Here is an 18,940-nt window from a genome sequence, read left to right as displayed (position 1 = left end):
TACACTTCATAATTCAGAAGTCTCAGGGAACTTTACAATCGCATAACCTCCTCTCCGAAGTTCACATTTCATTTAGGCAACCGTAAAGAGTTACGGACTCATTTATGTGAAACGTGCCCAAGCCTCACATCAGACACAGCAATAGCAAACTTCAGTTGACTTAATGTTGAAACTTTTTAGAGTAAAAGCTTGGACAGGACAGCTCATGACTACTACAGCAGGACAGCTCAAGAGTACTGCGTACAGTTACACTGATCTGTGTTCCAGTATTCCACTTTTTTCAGGAAGACATGTAAAAAGAATAATTGTAAACCTGTACCGTTGATGTGAATCTTGAATTTGGACCATGTTTTACGCTCAAGAATTATAACGTTCTGGAGAACGAAAATATTCTCTATAAAAATCAACGTGGATTCAGCAAACAGATGTTACTAAACTGTTCGCTCTATTCCTCCTCGAGATCCATAGCACTGTAGACAATAGCGGTCATGTTGGTGCCATGTTCCTTTGCTCCGTGAAGGCATACAACACCGTCCGGTACAGCCGTTTAATGAAAAAAATACGAGCTTATCGAGTATCGGACTAGATCTGCTACTGGATTGAAGACTTCTTTGCATCATCGGTCCATTATTATTTATAATTTCTACAAATGATCCAGTAGGAAGCGTCGCAAACTTTAAGACTGTTGGCAGATGATGCAGGTGTCTTGAAGAAAGTAGCAATGCCAGAAGACAGCATCGATTTGCGGAATGACCTGGAGAGGACGGATGAATGGTGCAGGCTCCGGCAGTTGCCTCTGAACAAAAATATATGTAAGACACTGCGCATATATAGAAAAAGAAATCCACTACTGTACAACTACACTATTGATGACAAACTGCTGGAAACAGTATCTACCGTATAATATCTAGGAGTAATTATCCTGAGCGACCACAAGTGGAATGACTACAAAGCAAATTGTAGGAAAAGCAGATGCCAGACACATTCATAGGAAGAACCTTAAGGAAATGTAACGCATCCACGAAGGAAGTGCAATACAAGACCGTTTTTCTACCGACTTTTGAGTATTTTTCATCTATCTGGGATCCTTACCAAGAAGAGCCGATAGAGGAAATAAAGATACAACGGAGAGCGGCGAGTTTCGTCACGGGTTCTTTCAGTCAGCGCGACAGTGTTACAGCGATAGTCAACTTGCAGTGGCCGACGGTACAAGTTAAGCGTTGTGCATCATGGAGAGGTTCTTTCAGAAAATGTGGAAACAGGTATTATATTAATTCGACATAGAATCCAGTTCAACACTAAAACTGAATACGGATCATCGTCAATGGATACGCATCAAAGAATCACACATCATTAATTAATGAAAATCCGCTCAAATTGCTTAATTACTGCTGTATCAAGTCCACACACCACCGGTTTCGGCCTTTATAACTGGTCATTATTCATGTGGATAAGAAACTGCCGAGTGTTAATATATAATATGATAGATATAAAAATATTTTCATATTTTTTTATAATAGGAGACGAGAACGTACAGTGCGAGTACAGAAGGAATCAACAGCTTACTTTACGCAGTATAAAAGCAACTTCACATGATAGAAACATTAAACTAAACTGGATTTAAACACTTTCGCGCCCAGTTATGTCAAACAAAAATGATCGTAACATAATTAAAAAACTGTAGATTCCAAGAAATTTAAACTTAACATGCCTTAGCTTAATAATTTATTCTGACGTATTTCAGAAGCACAGTGCTACGTTTTTCGAATAAAATGATGAGGTAATACTTAGAATAAATAAATGTGTGAAACAGTTGCAATGAACGAGACAGCCAGGCACAGCGTAAGCAATTGGCGTGGGTTTTCATTTATTGAACGACATTTCCGGAATCAGCATCATCCAAACATGCAGAAAGTAACAAACAGACCATTCCTCTACGATTACCCACAATTCCATTTAACATACACGACCAAAAAAAAAAAAAAAATTGAACACCAGGAAAGACAACGTCCATTGTGTTCCAATGATGGCATATGCCACCTGGGGGATAGCAGATGTACTGATAATGGATTCGATATCGTCCACCAACGGAGAGCGTTGTGTGTTGTTCCGACAGGATAATGCTCGTCCATACACTGCCCGTGAAACTCAATGTGCTCTGCCAGACATGCAGCAGCTTCCCTGGCCACCATGATCTCAGGATCTGTCTTCAATCGAGCACGTGTGGGGTATGATGGGACGAGAAGTGACACATGCGACTCACCAACCAACAACTCTTACAGAAATACGTGAACATGTCGATCCGGCATGGCACAACGTATCTGAATACACTATTTTCATCTGTACGATCAACTAGATGTCAGAGTCAGCGCATGCATTGCCGCTTGTGTAGGCTACACCACGTACCAACATGTTTCAAACAAAAAAAAAAAAAAAATGTTGAAATGTGTGTGAAATCTTACGGGACTTAACTGCTAAGGTCATCAGTCCCTAAGCTTACACGCCACTTAACCTAAATTATTCTATGGACAAACAGACACACCCATGCCCAAGGGAGGACTCGAACCTCCGCCGGTAAACATGTTTCAGCATTGGTCCTAATCTAGTACTCTGGAACCTTTTGTGCTGCTTATCTGTAATGTAATCATTTCATTTAATCCATATGCACTATTGCAACAATAAATCTTGAGTGAACTGGAAACCTCAAAGGGTGTACTAATTTTTTTTCCAACAGTGTACCCCGATGCTTTGTAAACATTCTGATAATTAAACGTATGCAACGAAGAAACCAAAAGTCTGCCTTTTACAATGTAAAAGACAAGACTGAACCAGTCATTATAGACCGTCAGTGATTTACACTGATTGCACAGGCGATGTAGCAATCACTGCACTGGTCCTCTGTAATATCACAAATCTAACTGGCTATCAGTAAGCACTGACATTAGCCATTTTAGGTTTCATTAAGGCTTACCTTTGCAAGGGAATTTGATTCAATCAAGAGGTACTACAAAGTATGCTGTCTATTTCATAAGGAGCACTTTTAGACCTAGCTGATTTTATAAACATTGATCAGCTTTTATTGGAGAAGAGAATTATGAGGGAACCCCTAATTTTCTTTCATTTATTTTCCGTCACTTCGTAGCAAGCCGAAATGACTCCACGTAGGCCTAAATGACGTCACTGAACTGTATCCTACATTTTCCTGCCTCTTGCTATCACTAAGAGAACGAGAAAACTTCCTATCAGGTGAAAAACAAATAATGAAAACTAAAAAATTCGTCTGCACTTGGCCCCTCTTTAAACAGATGTCAGCATAACCTCGAAGAGTTAGTAGATTTTCTGTGTGAAAAAAGCGCAGTCAGTCCCTACAACAAGGAGGAATACACGTCCAACAGACAAATATGTCACCGGATATACGATGTTGTGTGTCTGTACCTTCGTGCACATTTAGTCTAGACGACGCTTTACACGTCTTAGGGTTTGAAAAGGTGGTTTATGAGCCGGCTGAAGAAACTGCGTGAGAATCTAGCAAATTGACACTGATGAATTTTTCCTCGTGAAAGCAGCAGCGTAATGTGACCGTTTTGGAGCGACGTTTCTACGAATTTCTTTTCTGTCTTCTGGCGACAAGGACACATTAAGCGGCTGATTTCCCGAAAAGAAATCGCCAGTGTAGTTTGCCAGGGAAGCCTGCATTCACATAAGAAAGTAGCAGATTTTCTGAATCAGAGAAGTTGTCGCCTCTGTAGCGGCGCAAAATCGCCAGTTCAATCCGATTAAGGGCTTAATTCATCCACGCACCGACGTCTGCAACTTTGAAGTACGCCAGGATCCAAATCTTACGGTGGAATTTATGCTATGTTAGTGAACACTTATGACATAAAAAGGGAACACCTGAAGTCGAACCTCAAAGCATGAAGCGAGCCGCCAGGCAACATGGGACGGGCAGTAAACGTTAGGTACATGTCTGACTGACGATGTAACAAGCCATTTCGCGACTTGCCTCTTCCAGCTGCGTATCTTGCTCCAATAACAACTACTTCGCTATTTCACTGACAGTTTCACATATAAGTTTGCGATACGAAACGTGCAGGTTCAGCGTACTTACCTGCTATATATATATATATATATATATATATATATATATATATATATATATATATATATATACTTGATGTGCACTTCCTACTGCGCTACCTCCTAACTGTGTCACGCCTTGCGAGTGACTGTTACAAACTTCCAAGCTACGCGAGGCGGCAGCAGCTGTAGTGTCACGTGACTCCCGTTCCCCGAAATCTCGCGGAGAAGGCCGAACGCGCGAGGCGTGACCTTCGCTTCGCCCAGCGTTTCTTTCCAAGAAATGAGCCGACTGGTTCCTGTGCCGGAACGGTGCATTACGAGTGATCAATGATACGAATGACGTCTTGCTGCAATGGTAGACGCGGCTGAACAAGTACTTTTAATCTACATTGATTTCTCTCCTATTTCGTCGAATCGTCGATCATACGTAGTATATGCGCAAATATTGTGTATTTCATTAACAGAACAAAGTACGTTATAATGAACGGCGAATGTGCTACGGAAATGAAAATAGCGTCGTGTGTGCGGAAAGAAATTCTAATATGGCCCATAAAGTTCTCAGTATACCTAATTATCAGATTCAGTCAGATAAACTAAAAATTTTTAACCTTCCTATATTGTCTACAAAATAATACTCCATTACACTATCATAATGTGAAGATAACCCTTAGAACGCTTCAGTTTTGTTTTCATTTTTTCCCAACATTTTCTTTTATGTATTTTTTGTTTTAATTTCATTATACACTCCTGGAAATGGAAAAAAGAACACATTGACACCGGTGTGTCAGACCCACCATACTTGCTCCGGACACTGCGAGAGGGCTGTACAAGCAATGATCACACGCACGGCACAGCGGACACACCAGGAACCGCGGTGTTGGCCGTCGAATGGCGCTAGCTGCGCAGCATTTGTGCACCGCCGCCGTCAGTGTCAGCCAGTTTGCCGTGGCATACGGAGCTCCATCGCAGTCTTTAACACTGGTAGCATGCCGCGACAGCGTGGACGTGAACCGTATGTGCAGTTGATGGACTTTGAGCGAGGGCGTATAGTGGGCATGCGGGAGGCCGGGTGGACGTACCGCCGAATTGCTCAACACGTGGGGCGTGAGGTCTCCACAGTACATCGATGTTGTCGCCAGTGGTCGGCGGAAGGTGCACGTGTGCCCGTCGACCTGGGACCGGACCGCAGCGACGCACGGATGCACGCCAAGACCGTAGGATCCTACGCAGTGCCGTAGGGGACCGCACCGCCACTTCCCAGCAAATTAGGGACACTGTTGCTCCTGGGGTATCGGCGAGGACCATTCGCAACCGTCTCCATGAAGCTGGGCTATGGTCCCGCACACCGTTAGGCCGTCTTCCGCTCACGCCCCAACATCGTGCAGCCCGCCTCCAGTGGTGTCGCGACAGGCGTGAATGGAGGGACGAATGGAGACGTGTCGTCTTCAGCGATGAGAGTCGCTTCTGCCTTGGTGCCAATGATGGTCGTATGCGTGTTTGGCGCCGTGCAGGTGAGCGCCACAATCAGGACTGCATACGACCGAGGCACACAGGGCCAACACCCGGCATCATGGTGTGGGGAGCGATCTCCTACACTGGCCGTACACCACTGGTGATCGTCGAGGGGACACTGAATAGTGCACGGTACATCCAAACCGTCATCGAACCCATCGTTCTACCATTCCTAGACCGGCAAGGGAACTTGCTGTTCCAACAGGACAATGCACGTCCGCATGTATCCCGTGCCACCCAACGTGCTCCAGAAGGTGTAAGTCAACTACCCTGGCCAGCAAGATCTCCGGATCTGTCCCCCATTGAGCATGTTTGGGACTGGATGAAGCGTCGTCTCACGCGGTCTGCACCTCCAGCACGAACGCTGGTCCAACTGAGGCGCCAGGTGGAAATGGCATGGCAAGCCGTTCCACAGGACTACATCCAGCATCTCTACGATCGTCTCCATGGGAGAATAGCAGCCTGCATTGCTGCGAAAGGTGGATATACACTGTACTAGTGCCGACATTGTGCATGCTCTGTTGCCTGTGTCTATGTGCCTGTGGTTCTGTCAGTGTGATCATGTGATGTATCTGACCCCAGGAATGTGTCAATAAAGTTTCCCCTTCCTGGGACAATGAATGCACGGTGTTCTTATTTCAATTTCCAGGAGTGTACATTGAAAACGTTATTTGAGAAAAAGCTATCATAAGTTTAATTTTTGGTTCAATTATGTTTCTGTTTATGTCATGTACTTGTGACGAATTTGATTGCTATTTTCATTTGTTCTGATGTTGCATGCTCCCTCATTAATTAGCACAACTATTTAATTCAGGTTCTATGAGTAGAGTAACATGAAACTGTGTTTTGGCATAAAACTGTAAATCAACGTAATCAGAATCATTGAAAGTGTTATGTGAAGCGAGATGTATGAATGGTGTGGAACTATACCGATATGTCGACAGAGGAACATCAACAAAGACTAGAGCGAGAAATACAGAATGGAGGTGACTGTTTGGCCGTGCACTTACTACTATGCAATGTGGTAGTGGCCAGTAAAAATCAGTGTTCCAACACCGTTGTATTTATCATTTCGTTGTGTACCACGATTAAAGAACTAGTAACCTTACATGTCGTGCCGGCCGAAGTGGCCGTGCGGTTAAAGGCGCTGCAGTCTGGAACCGCAAGACCGCTACGGTCGCAGGTTCGAATCCTGCCTCGTGCATGGATGTTTGTGATGTCCTTAGGTTAGTTAGGTTTAACTAGTTCTAAGTTCTAGGGGACTAATGACCTCAGCAGTTGAGTCCCATAGTGCTCAGAGCCATTTTTTTCCTACATGTCGTGTTGCTCATGAACCAGAACTGCGTTTTCATTCATTAAGCATAAAACTTTGATGTGCATACCGGTAAGTTGCGTGCACGCCGTAATGAAACCGTTTTCGATTGTAGACAGCACGAAGCAGGGACAGTTAAATCTAATAGAAAATATGATAGCGCACTTTGTGGTCGTTTATCGATACTAAGAACTAACTGTGAACGTGGGGTGTGCTGCGTGACGGAAGGGATTACGGGGACAATAGTGAACGGCCGAGTGTTCGGTACAAATAGCGAAAAAATGTCTTACGGTACGATTAGCTTGATTTACTTTCGTAGTGCGGGCGGATATACTGTGAAAAGTCATGCGCCGCAATTTATTAGTAAACCATCACCCTAAAAACTGGCGATGTTGTACAGTACACATTATAGCCTCAGATTACGTAAAGTTTCCTATGTTCGTCGTTGCACGCAAATATGTAAGCTGAAACTAATTCTGCAGACGTCGATCTTTCCTGTTAAATTCGCAACAATTGCCCACGATGAAGGAGTTCAACAAGATGTTGTTGTTGGACTACACTCTCACGGATCATGGACTAAAGACACGGACACGCACGACTCGCTGGCAACATCAGCTAAGTATTGTAAAGGGATAGTGGGTAAGAGACAGTACGAACAACATTTTCCTAATCACTGTTGTAAAAACTCATTATATAGGTACAACAGTAACTTTTATTGATCATTCATTTTACGTAACTGTGATGTGTCATATTGTAAAGGTATTCTCATTTATTTTCAGCAACGTTTAGAACAATGGTTAAAACTTGATTTCGTTGACTGAATTACTTCTTTCTGTAACCCTAATACTTTTGCAAACTCATTCATTTACGGCTCCGTAATTATTGCAAACAGTTGCTATTAATACTAATGAAGTAAAAGTTAGACAGCTTTTTGATTGTCAATTTTTCTTTATTTGTGTAGTTTATAGGTGTTCATCTGCATTTCTATGTTTTATTGTTGTGCATTTAATTCCATACAAATTGTAGTGCTGTGCAGATGAAGTTTGCCTGCTGAACATTATCTGCTATTACATTAGCAGACAGTAGCATGCCACGAGTTGTGTAGTTTGTTTAGGAGAATATCTCATCAATGGTAACTGTTTTATTTGGTCAGTGAGTGATCACCCATAACGTTAAAGTTTTTGGTTAATTACTTGCATGTGTGAGAGTAGTGTTCGGCTAAACTAAGAAAAAGGTAGAGTATTTCTGGTTTCAGTAGTCTTTAAATTTCCAGGCGCGAGAAATTAGGGGACATGGATTGGGATATTCTCTATTCGAGTAATTGAACATGGTCAGTTCTACCTAGTCGATCTTCGAGAACATGCTGTTTTGGATAGTACAGTTACATTTTTTGATATCCTCTGATCTGTTATCTTCACAGTAAGGAAATTTAGAAACAGCTGGAGTAAATTTTTTGGCCGGCCAGAGTGGCCGTGTGGTTATAGGCGCTACAGTCTGGAGCCGAGCGACCGCTACAGTCGCAGGTTCGAATCCTGCCTCGGGCATGGATGTGTGTGACGTCCTTAAGCTAGTTAGGTTTAATTAGTTCTAAGTTCTAGGCGACTGATGACCTCAGAAGTTAAGTCGCATAGTGCTCAGAGCCATTTGAACCATTGTTTGGAGTAAATTTTCACTGGGGTAATAAATGGCAGCTGTCGTTAAATGTGGCTAAACAGAAAATAATGCCAGTAACAAAGGGGAAAACCCAATAATATCCTGTTTCTAGATCTTTAACTGGCAAAAAAACGTAAGAACAGAGGGGCAGTAGTAAGAAGAGGTGTGAAACTGATCAGTCTAATAAAATCAGTATTAGTGAAGGCGAATGGAAGACTTGGATTTATTTGAAGAGTTCAGGGAAACTGCACTCTGTATCGCGTCTTTCTAGTACGACTAACACGTTACCACAGTGTTAGTAGGCATAACTATAGACATCGAACGATTTCGAGGCGTACTGTTCAGATGCAAAATGGTCGCTATAGTCCGCACGAAAATGTAATAGATTGTCGAGAAACTTATTTGCTAACCATCGGAAAAAAGGTGACGCTCCAGAGCAAGTTCAAAAACTCAGCCTTCTACAGAGACTGCATGACCTTTCTGCCGTCGCCATCGTAATACTGCATAGGGATCTTAAGAATAAGGTGAGAGGTGCTGGGGAGTGCTGAAGCATGTAGAGAGTCATTTTCCCTCGCCCAATATGGAAACGTTATATGAAAAATGTTATAAGAAAGAAAATCTACAACATGTAACTAAGTAATCTCGGCCATAAAGTGTACTGTTTTGTGTGGATTATGTACTGTACGAGGCCTGCCTAAAAAGTATCCGACCTTTGGCCAGAAAAAAATATTTCGTATACCTGACGGGGTTGGGACCCTAATCCCCTTCAAAATAGGCCCATTGTGCTTGCACTCCCTTAGACCACCGATCCTTCCACTGTTGGAAACACCTCTGGAAGTCTTCTTTTGGAATGGTGTTCAGCTCCGTCATCGTATTCCGCATTGTCTCTTCTCTACTCGCAAAACGGGATCCTTTCAGTTCCGTCTTTAATTTTGGAAACAACCAGAAGTCGCAAAGAGTCATGTCTGGAGAGTTGGGAGGTTGGCGAACGGCTGTAATTCCACGTTTGGACAGGAAATTTAGGATCAAGTCGGATGAATGTGTGGGGGCGTTGTCGTGATGCAGTTGCCAGTTTTTCGCCGTCCACATGTGTGGTCTTTTGCGCCGAACTGCTTCACGGAGTCGCCAGAGAACATCTTGATAGTACTTCTTTGCCACTGTTTGTCCTTCCAGTGTTTATTCGTGATGCACAATTCCACGAGCATGAAAGAAGACAGTCAGCATCACCTTGATTTTGCTGCGCAACCTGCCGTACTTTTTTTCGGCCTTGGAGACTCGGGATGCTTCCATTGCGACAACAGTCTTTTTGTTTCTCGATCGTACCCGAACACCCGTGACTCATCTCCAGTTATCGTGGTGTTCAGAAACCCAGGATCAGTATTCGTGGTGTCCAGAAGGTCCTGTGCAACGTCAAAACGGAGGTCTTTTTGTTCCGGCGACAACAACTTAGGCCAGAATTTCGCAGTCACTTGGTGCATGTTCGAATCATCAAGCAAAATTGCATGTGCAGAATCTTTACTCACTCCCATCTCTTGGGCAGTCTCCGTTACGGTCAAACGACGATCTGCTATCACCAAATTTTGCACCCTCTCAACAACAGCTGCACTCCGAGCAGTTTGGGGCCTGCCAGAACGCTGGTCACTCTCCACTGATGTGCGGCCATTTTTGAAACAGTTGAAACACTCCTTAATCATATCTTCTCCAAATACCAGCTGAGTCTTACGAGTTGTTTCGCTTTGAGAATCGCTAAGCTTTTGATAACATTTGATGCAGTATCTTTGCTCAACTCGTTCACTCCTCTTGACTGAATCGGTAATCCGACGAACACGTTGTATACCACCTCCCTCAGCGACTAACAGGCAGCGACTGACGTGCTGGTAGGCGAGGACAAAATTCACGCATGCGCATAAAGGTCTCTTCCTTTACTGTGGCCCCGCGCTATCGTCTCTATTTTGCGCGGAAAATCAGAGGTCGGATACTTTTTAGACAGACCTCGTATGTAGATTGTATTTCACAGTCATGCAACACTTACGTTGTTGTTTAAGGCAATGATGCCTTGTCGTAATATCAACCATCCCATTTTGTTTATTACTAGCTTACTGCCCACTGTATTCGCTCGTATAGACAGTATGGTCTTCACAGACTTTTTGTTTTCCTTCAGTCGAATTTTTATGTTGTTAACATATTGCAACACCTTATATACTTCCCACACTAATAAGTGTTGGTGGGGCTCTCAACGATCTTCCGTCCTCTTCCAGCCGACGAGAAGAATCCGTAAATTGTGTGAAACAATCTAACATTGAGATTGTTGCAATGTTACACTCGACACAGATTGTACTGACAGAAAGTATATCCACTGACTGGCCGGATCTGGAAAATTTATTAGAACCCTTCTTGAAAACCGGTTCTTTTGTGAAACCGAATAGCCGTCCTGATGAATCTTACCGTTTAAAGTCAGTAGCTGGTTTCGGTGTCTTTATTTCAAATTTAAGTGTACTGATGCTTGCATGTAACTCTATCTCTTTTTGAGACCGTTTTAAAACGTCGTTTTAATCGTCTATATCGTATCTCCAAGTTCTGCTTCAAAAATTTCGTTTCTACCATTAATTTCGGACGACGTTCGTTAGCCTGTGTGATATTCGGAATTCTGTTGAATGTCTGCAGTGCAGTCAGCGCAATACTCCTGTCTCCATCGCTTAAATCAGTCCGTATGAAGTCACTCGCTCTTAATTCTGACGATATTTCTCTTTAAGTCAGAGTATACGACATTCCATCTGAACTTCATCTGACGAGTGGACGCTTAGCGCACCTTCTTATATATGCTTCTTTGTGAACGTTACGAGGAACATGATGCACAATGTTAAAGTCTGGGTGGCGACGAAACTTGTAGAACACACGTCCTCTGTCGGTGAAGTATCGTTGTAACTCTTCAAGTGGCTGCAGGGCTCCAAAAGAGCCGAAATAGTAGAAGTTATTGGTATTTTCCTTAACATACGCCCCTCAGGAGGTTCCTGGTCCCACAGTAAGAGCTTAATTCATAATTCCACATTATCTGGGTTTCCAAATGGTCTTCAGTAACATATTCCTCATAAACATACCATGGAATCTTGTAATACTGAATTATCTCCTAACAAACTTGAACAGATCTGTATTTCTAGGCGGTATGTTCGGTAGGATAGGTAACGGAATCTTTTTTGTTTCTGAAGAGACCTAGTCCTTTCTTTTGTTGTTTCACGTAGGCCTATAGTCCTTTTCCGATCTCTGCTGCTTCCATCATACGGATACATCACCTTGCCTCCTCTAGTTGCTCCTGGGAGTTCTATGCTTTCTTGACCGTTATGCCAATAACCGCGGTATGACCAGCCAGAGAACCCATCACTGAGAGACCTGTGAGGGTAGTAAGGATGAAGGGGATATTTCCGCCTGACGCCTTGCGTATTGGTATAACCCGGGTGCTTTAACCAGTTCTTTATGCTTTAGGGCGCTTTTAACTGCATACATCGCTAATAGTTTACAGCTTTTAAACATCTCTTCCCCGGCTCCTTCTAGTTCATCACTCTCATCTTCTTCAATGCAGAATGTGCGGCGCTCGTCACTTGCTTCAAATTCACACCCAAGTCCTACCTAATTTTACCACACATGATTTTATCAATTACAAACGCTGTCCTATACAAGTTTCCTTTCTCACACGTTTTGCCTTGGCTGTATCAGCTAAAATTGGAGCTGTAGCATAACGTCGTGAGAGATCTTGGTGTTTTGCGTATGCAATGTCGAGTTCCAAACACGTCTCATCAAGCAGGTTAACCCCATAACACTATAAGCCAAACGTTTTTGAAGCCTTTATACCACGTCTGCAGCAATTATACCCTGAAACACGCAACTGAACTGGAAGTTGGCCGAGAATACGAGCACCTTATGTAATGTGTCTCCTATCGCGCATGTTATGCTACTGTGCTGGCTGTGCTCTGTGCACCCCATTATACAGCAATTCGTCAGCATTAATCCAACTTTTTTGTGCTGTAGCAAAACCAAGCCATTTAACTAGTTCACTGTGCCCTAGATGTCTTATGAGGCCTTCTACGGGAAACACGTATGATTCTCAGCTCTTCTGCAATTTCTGAAATTTCAGTGGCACTGTCATCCTTTAAGCTGTAAGTTCTAGGATTTGTTCTCTGCGCTCTGGAAACTGTGAATATCTCTTTCATCCAGTTTGGGAGGTACGACTTCTGAAATGCTGTCTTGTGTTTTGACATATACATCAAATCACTCACATTAATTTTCTGTTTATATGAATCACACATTTTAATGCGATAGTATACCGCATTCGTGACTCTGTTATCAGGAATATCGATTGGCTACGTTTGATTAGATTATATTGTGCAGTTAATTCTCGGAGGATAGTCATCCATTTGTGTGAATTGCGCAAATTAAAACGCTTACAGGGTTGATTTTTTATTGTTCTGCTCGGATGTTTCATGATATTCGTCTTCAGGTTGGTGAATGTTGAGTGGTGATGTATTCCATACTGCAGCATCATCGTCTAGGAATATCCGTTGTAGAACTCTCCACTGTGATTTGTTCGAAGGTTCTCTGGGCATCAGTTCGTGGCTGTCTGCAACAAATGCTCTAAGACCTCTGTGACATCTCTTCCCATTTTTGTTGTATCATATAATATCTAGGCCAATTCAGAATATTTATCAATGACCTTTAAAATTTATTTGAATCCATTATTCTCATATGAATATTATCTACCAGTTCATCCCGTCATAACACATCCAAGCCTTTAATCATAACATGCTTATGAGGGTTTGTTTTCGTGCTGGTTTATGCAGTTCATAAACTATGGACTCCATATTTATTCGGTTACATTTCTCTCTCTCTGCCTCTCTCTGTCTCTCTCTCTCTAAACTATTGACTATTGAAACAATCTTATTCGAATGAACAGTATTATGAGCAGCAGCTGATGTCATCAGCAGGTGAAGTCGACAGTTCATTGGGAGCGTAATAATATACAGAGGGGTCCATTGATCGTGACCGGGCCAAATATCTCACGAAATAAGCGTCAAACGAAAAAACTACAATAACGAAACTTGTCTAGCTTGAAGGCGGAAACCAGATGGCGCTATGGTTGGCACGCTAGATGGCGCTGCCATAGGTCAAACGGATATCAACTGCGTTTTTTTTTTTTAATACCAACTCCCATTTTTAGTTACATATGCGTGTAGTATGTAAAGAAATATGAATGTTAACTTCGATCACTTTTTTGGCTTTGTGATAGATGGCGCTGTAATAGTCACAAACATATGGCTCACAATTTTAGACAAACAGTTGGTAACAGGTACGGTTTTTAAATTAAAATACAGAACGTAGGTACGTTTGAACATTTTATTTCGGTTGTTCCAATGTGATACATGTGCCTTTGTGAACTTATCATTTCTGAGAACGCATGCTGTTACAGCGTGATTACCTGTAAATACCACATTAATGCAATAAATGCTCAAAATGATGTCCGTCAACCTCAATGCATTTGGCAACACGTGTTACGACATTCCTCTAAACAGCGAGTAGTTCGCCTTCCGTAATGTTCGCACATGCATTGACAATGCGCTGACGCATGTTGTCAGGCGTTGTCGGTGGATCCCGATAGCAAATATCCTTAAACTTTCCCCACAGAAAGAAAATCGGGGACGTCGGATCCGGTGAACGTGCGGACCATGGTATGGTGCTTCGACAACCAATCCACCAGTCATGAAATATGCTATTCAATACCGGTTCAACCGCTTGCGAGCTATTTGCAGGACATCCATCATGTTGGAAATACATCGCCATTCTAACATGCGGTGAAACATCTTGTACTAACATCGGTAGAACATTACGTAGGAAATAAGCATACATTGCACCATTTAGATTGCCATCGATAAAATGGGGGCCAATTATTCTTCCTCCCATAACGCCGCACCATACATTAACCCGCCCAGGGCGCTGATGTTCCACTTGTCACAGCCATTGTGGATTTTCCGTTGCCCAATAGTGCATATTATGCCGGTTTACGTTACCGCTGTTGGTGAATGACGCTTCATCGCTAAATGGAACACGTGCAAAAAATCTGTCATCGTCCCGTAACTTCCTCCCTTGTGCCCTGTGGCAGAACTGTACACGACGTTCAAAGTCGTCGCCATTGCATTCCTGGTGCATAAAAATATGGTACGGGTGCAATGAATATTGATGTAGCATTCTCAACACTGACGTTTTTGAGATTCCCGATACTCGCGCAATTTGTATGCTACTGATGTGCTGATTAGCAGCGACAGCAGCTAAAATACCTACTTGGTCATCATCATTTGTTCCAGGTCATGGTTGACGTTTCACATGTGGCTGAACACTTCCTGTTTCCTTAAATAACGTAACTATCCGGCGAACGTTACGGACACTTGGATGATGTCGTCTAGGATACCGAGCAGCATATATAGCACAGGCCCGTTGGGCATTTTGATCGCAATAGCCATACATCAACACGATATCGACCTTTTCCGCAATTGGTAAACGGTCCATTTTAACACGGGTAATGTTTCACGAAGCAAATACAGTCCGCACTGGCGGAATGTTGCGTGGTACCACGTACTTATACGTTTGTGACTATTACAGCGCCATCTATCACAAAGCGAAAAAAGTGGTCCAACTAAAACATTCATATTTCTTTACGTACTACACGAATATGTAATGAAAAGTGGGGTTCCTGTTTTAAAAAAAATGCAGTTAATACCCGTTAGACCTATGGCAGCGCCATCTAGTGGGCCAACCAGTGCGCCATCTGGTTTCCCGCTTCAGGCTAGGCGAGTTTCGTTCTTTGTAGTTTTTTCGTTTGATCCTTATTTCGTGAGATATTTGGCCTGGTTACTATCAATGGACCACCCTGTGTATACTGCTGGGGTCGGTTTATGTTGGATGTCAATACCATCGCCAATTCTGTATCAAGCATCTAATGAAAGTTTTGTTGTTGTTGTTGTGCTCTTCGCTCCAAAGACTGGTTTGATACAGTTCTGCATGCTACACTATCCTGCGCAAGCCTCTTCATCTCAGAGTAACTGCTGCAACCTACATCCATCTCAATGACTGTATTCATCTCTTGGGCTCTCTCTGCGATTTTTACCCCCCACGTTTCCCTCCAGTACTAAATTGGCGATCCGTTTATGCCTCAGAATGTGACCTTCCAACCGACCCCTTCTTCTAGTCGTGTTGAACCACAAATTTCTCTTCTTGCGAGTTGCATTCAATACCTCCTCATTACTTACATGATCTACCCTTCTAATTTTCAGCATTCTTATGTAGCACCACGTTTCGAAAGCTTCTATTCTCTTCTTCTGTAAGCTGTCTTCTTCTGTAAGCTACCCACCCCAGCCCAACCCCGCCCCTAACCACACCCAACCCCACGCCAGAAGACGTGTTTTCTCAGCTGCACGTGTGCCCAAGCTCCCCTTCCCCCACTTGCCTCACCTCAATCTATCCTATTGGACGGAATTTCGAATATTGGTAGGAAATTAAGATCGGCCATGTTCTTTCTGAGACTCGAACCCTGGTCCTCCTGGGTAGAAAGTGTACCCCCCTAACACAATTACACCGCCAGAGCCGCTTGGAATTGACGGGAAATTAAAATTGGAGTTTCCCTTTCTGGGACTCGAACCCTGATGCTCCTGGATGGAAAGCCTAAGTGCACCCCTTAACACAATTAAACCACCAGAGGTTCTTGTAATCGACAGGAAATTTGAAACGGCTCTACCCTTTCTGGGTCTCTAACCCTGATTGGAAAGACAAAGTGCTAACCCCCCTCCTCCCCCCCTCCCCCCGCCAAACACTCACACATGGAACTGTCCAGATGCGGGAGAGGAAGGTTAGCTTAGAGTACTTTATTTATTTTGGTCGGGAAACTGACGCAAATATCGACCCTAATTACGTAATTTATCAGTCCTAATTACACAACTATATGCACAACGCTACACAAGGACGGCATACAAGCGCAATACAGCTCAAAAACTGACGATATCATGCTATTTTCGAATTTAAAATGATTGTGTTTCTCTTTTTTAATAGTTGCTTTAATATAGGAGTCGAGTTGATGTTAAATAGTCCAGCACAGAAAGGCGGGCGACGTCCCTAGGGGGCCGTGGCTCTCCGTCGGTCGAGATAGCCGTCATTTATCAAGGTTCTGAGGATGCCGTCGTCACGCTTTGTACAAAAGGCACTGCGTGAGGGGCTTTCTGTTTCGCACATAGGCAACTTTTGAAGTAACCATCTGAAACATTCCCCAGATGGGCGGAGTTATGCCTGTAAATTTCCCTTTTCTGCTAAGGGGCGCCACATAAAAGGCATGCCACGTATCACGAGTGCCGCAAAGCGGCCGCCGAACATAGCCGCTCTCTGTCTAGGGGAGGCGGTGCGTCGGGCTCTATCGCTGTTATTTTTGACGAAAAAGTTGCACTTGAGGTGGCCGTCCTTTTATCTCCATAGACGCTATTGTGCAGATGTAGCGCCTCGTGTGCGGACTTCACCGATGTAGCTTCTGCGGTCTCGAGCCCCCTCTCAGCAGGTAGTAGCTTGCCTGCCCGACGCCTCCTGACGAGCTGCGGGCCTTTAGACATGCAAGGCGCCACGCCTAGCGAGCTCTTAACTCTCAGGTGGCCTAGCGACACAACCGCGACACATGTGCCGCACGGCCACGTGTCCGTCGGTCTATACTGATGACCACGTGTCTGCCTCCGTCAGGGGGGTCGGCAGACAGCAGCTGGAACCAGTATACAACTCTGCTCTCAAGGCGCGCTCTGTTGGTCATTACCTGTTTCGAAGGCCAGCGTCTTCCGCCACGGCTCTGCCCTAAAGCTGCGTTTTCCTGGCTGCGGGAATTTCCCGCAGCATTCTGCATAAAACGCGTGCGAGACCCTGCTGCTCACGAGCAAGATGCAAACAAATATAGACAGTTTTCCCAGAGTGCCGCATCGGGCTCTGCCTGCGAGAAACGCTTGCGTGCTTCGGGAGGAGTCTGTCCTGTACGTCGCAGCTAAACTTGGCTGGAGGAGCGGGGATAGTCGAAGTGGGCAGCAACGAGGCGACAGCTCCACTGTTTTTTCGCACGCACAGGCAACAACAGACAATTCTTAACAGAGTTGTTATAGAAACGATTACCTTTGCGTCAGAGAATAAGCAACTTACCGAACTGGTTTCCGAAAAGCAAATTTTATGAAATATGGCCGACACCGAGTGGAAAAATCAAACGAAAAATATAATTTGGCCAGAAGTCGGAAGAAAGAAGTGGTTGGAGGGATCAGATAGTGGTACCGAACGTACCCCCCGCCACACACAATTAAGTGGCTTGTGGAGTGTGATGTAGATGTAGAAGTCTTCTATTATGTTCAATGTAATACATTTTGTCACTCGGTTACAGCAATTACTTCTCAGTTTGTCTTCAATTAACTAAAGAAAATACTGGAACTGGTTGAGTGTGAATCTGAAAAATGCCGTTAATTTCTCCGGATCGTCGAGTAAATGTTTTGTAACCAAAATTTTATATGCTCCCTCTCCTTCACGGTGCAAGAACATTCGTCTCATTGCATTGCGCTTCCTGAGTAATCTTTCCAATAACATACAGTCCTCCTCGTCTTCCCTAGTTTCCACGTACTTTAAGAGTGCCAAAATTAACAGTTTTTAGCTCGAGCATTGCGCTGCGTTCACTGTGTTCGCTGTCTCCGCTGCTACCGTCGCTCTTCACTGCCCCGGGCCTAGCAGGAAGCTCCTCGCAGTTCGCAGGAAACAGCGTCGCGCCAACGAACCGCACGAAACTGCTCTCACCTAGGAGAAGCTATAGCACCCACCGACTTCCAAAGAACTATAAAAATTATTTCAAACCTTTCCGAAACTATTTCTCGCTTCCACCCCCCACATAAAACGTAATGGGAAAACGTTTGTCACTTACTTCATTTTGGACGTTTGTTTCGTAAAAATTCCGCCTCTGACGTTACATTTTAATTTATTGCTTCACTATTACCTACTCTATTGGCGAAAACCTTTGCAGACGTTATCGATATGTACTACTGAAGGCAACTACAAAGATATTTTGGTGTACAACACTTAGCTTAGGAGATATCGCGTGATAAATACCGAGTAGCTCGAAAAATCCATTTTTTTTAAATCTTAAATATTTATCTATTTCAATAGCACAAAATTTTCATTGAGTTAAAAAGAAAGGTGTCAGGAGGTAGTTCTCGTATCACACTATCAGGAGCAGTTGCCCAATTGTGAAAAATAAGTTTCCTTCTTAAGGTTCTGACTCGCACCGTGCCGATCTTAGGAAATCATTCCACACAGCACCCTGCGACCCGTGTCGCACAGCAG

At 43.7% G+C, this 18,940-nt stretch overlaps 1 protein-coding gene across 1 annotated transcript in view; it reads right to left on the bottom strand.

The window, feature by feature from the left end:
• LOC126233010 (26S proteasome non-ATPase regulatory subunit 10-like) overlaps window positions 1–18,266 on the bottom strand; it is a 59,716-nt gene extending 41,450 nt beyond the window's left edge. Inside the window, exon 1 of the mRNA XM_049942834.1 lies at window positions 18,228–18,266. Within this exon, the coding sequence (XP_049798791.1) occupies window positions 18,228–18,266 (39 nt within the window). The remainder of the gene's footprint in view (window positions 1–18,227) is intronic.
• Window positions 18,267–18,940: the final 674 nt, after the last annotated feature.

This window comes from Schistocerca nitens, chromosome 1 (genome assembly GCF_023898315.1).
Source record: "Schistocerca nitens isolate TAMUIC-IGC-003100 chromosome 1, iqSchNite1.1, whole genome shotgun sequence".
NCBI classification, from domain to species: domain Eukaryota; kingdom Metazoa; phylum Arthropoda; class Insecta; order Orthoptera; family Acrididae; genus Schistocerca; species Schistocerca nitens.
The sequence above is the reverse complement of the archived record's forward strand: the minus strand, read 5'-3'. Positions and strand labels throughout refer to the sequence as shown.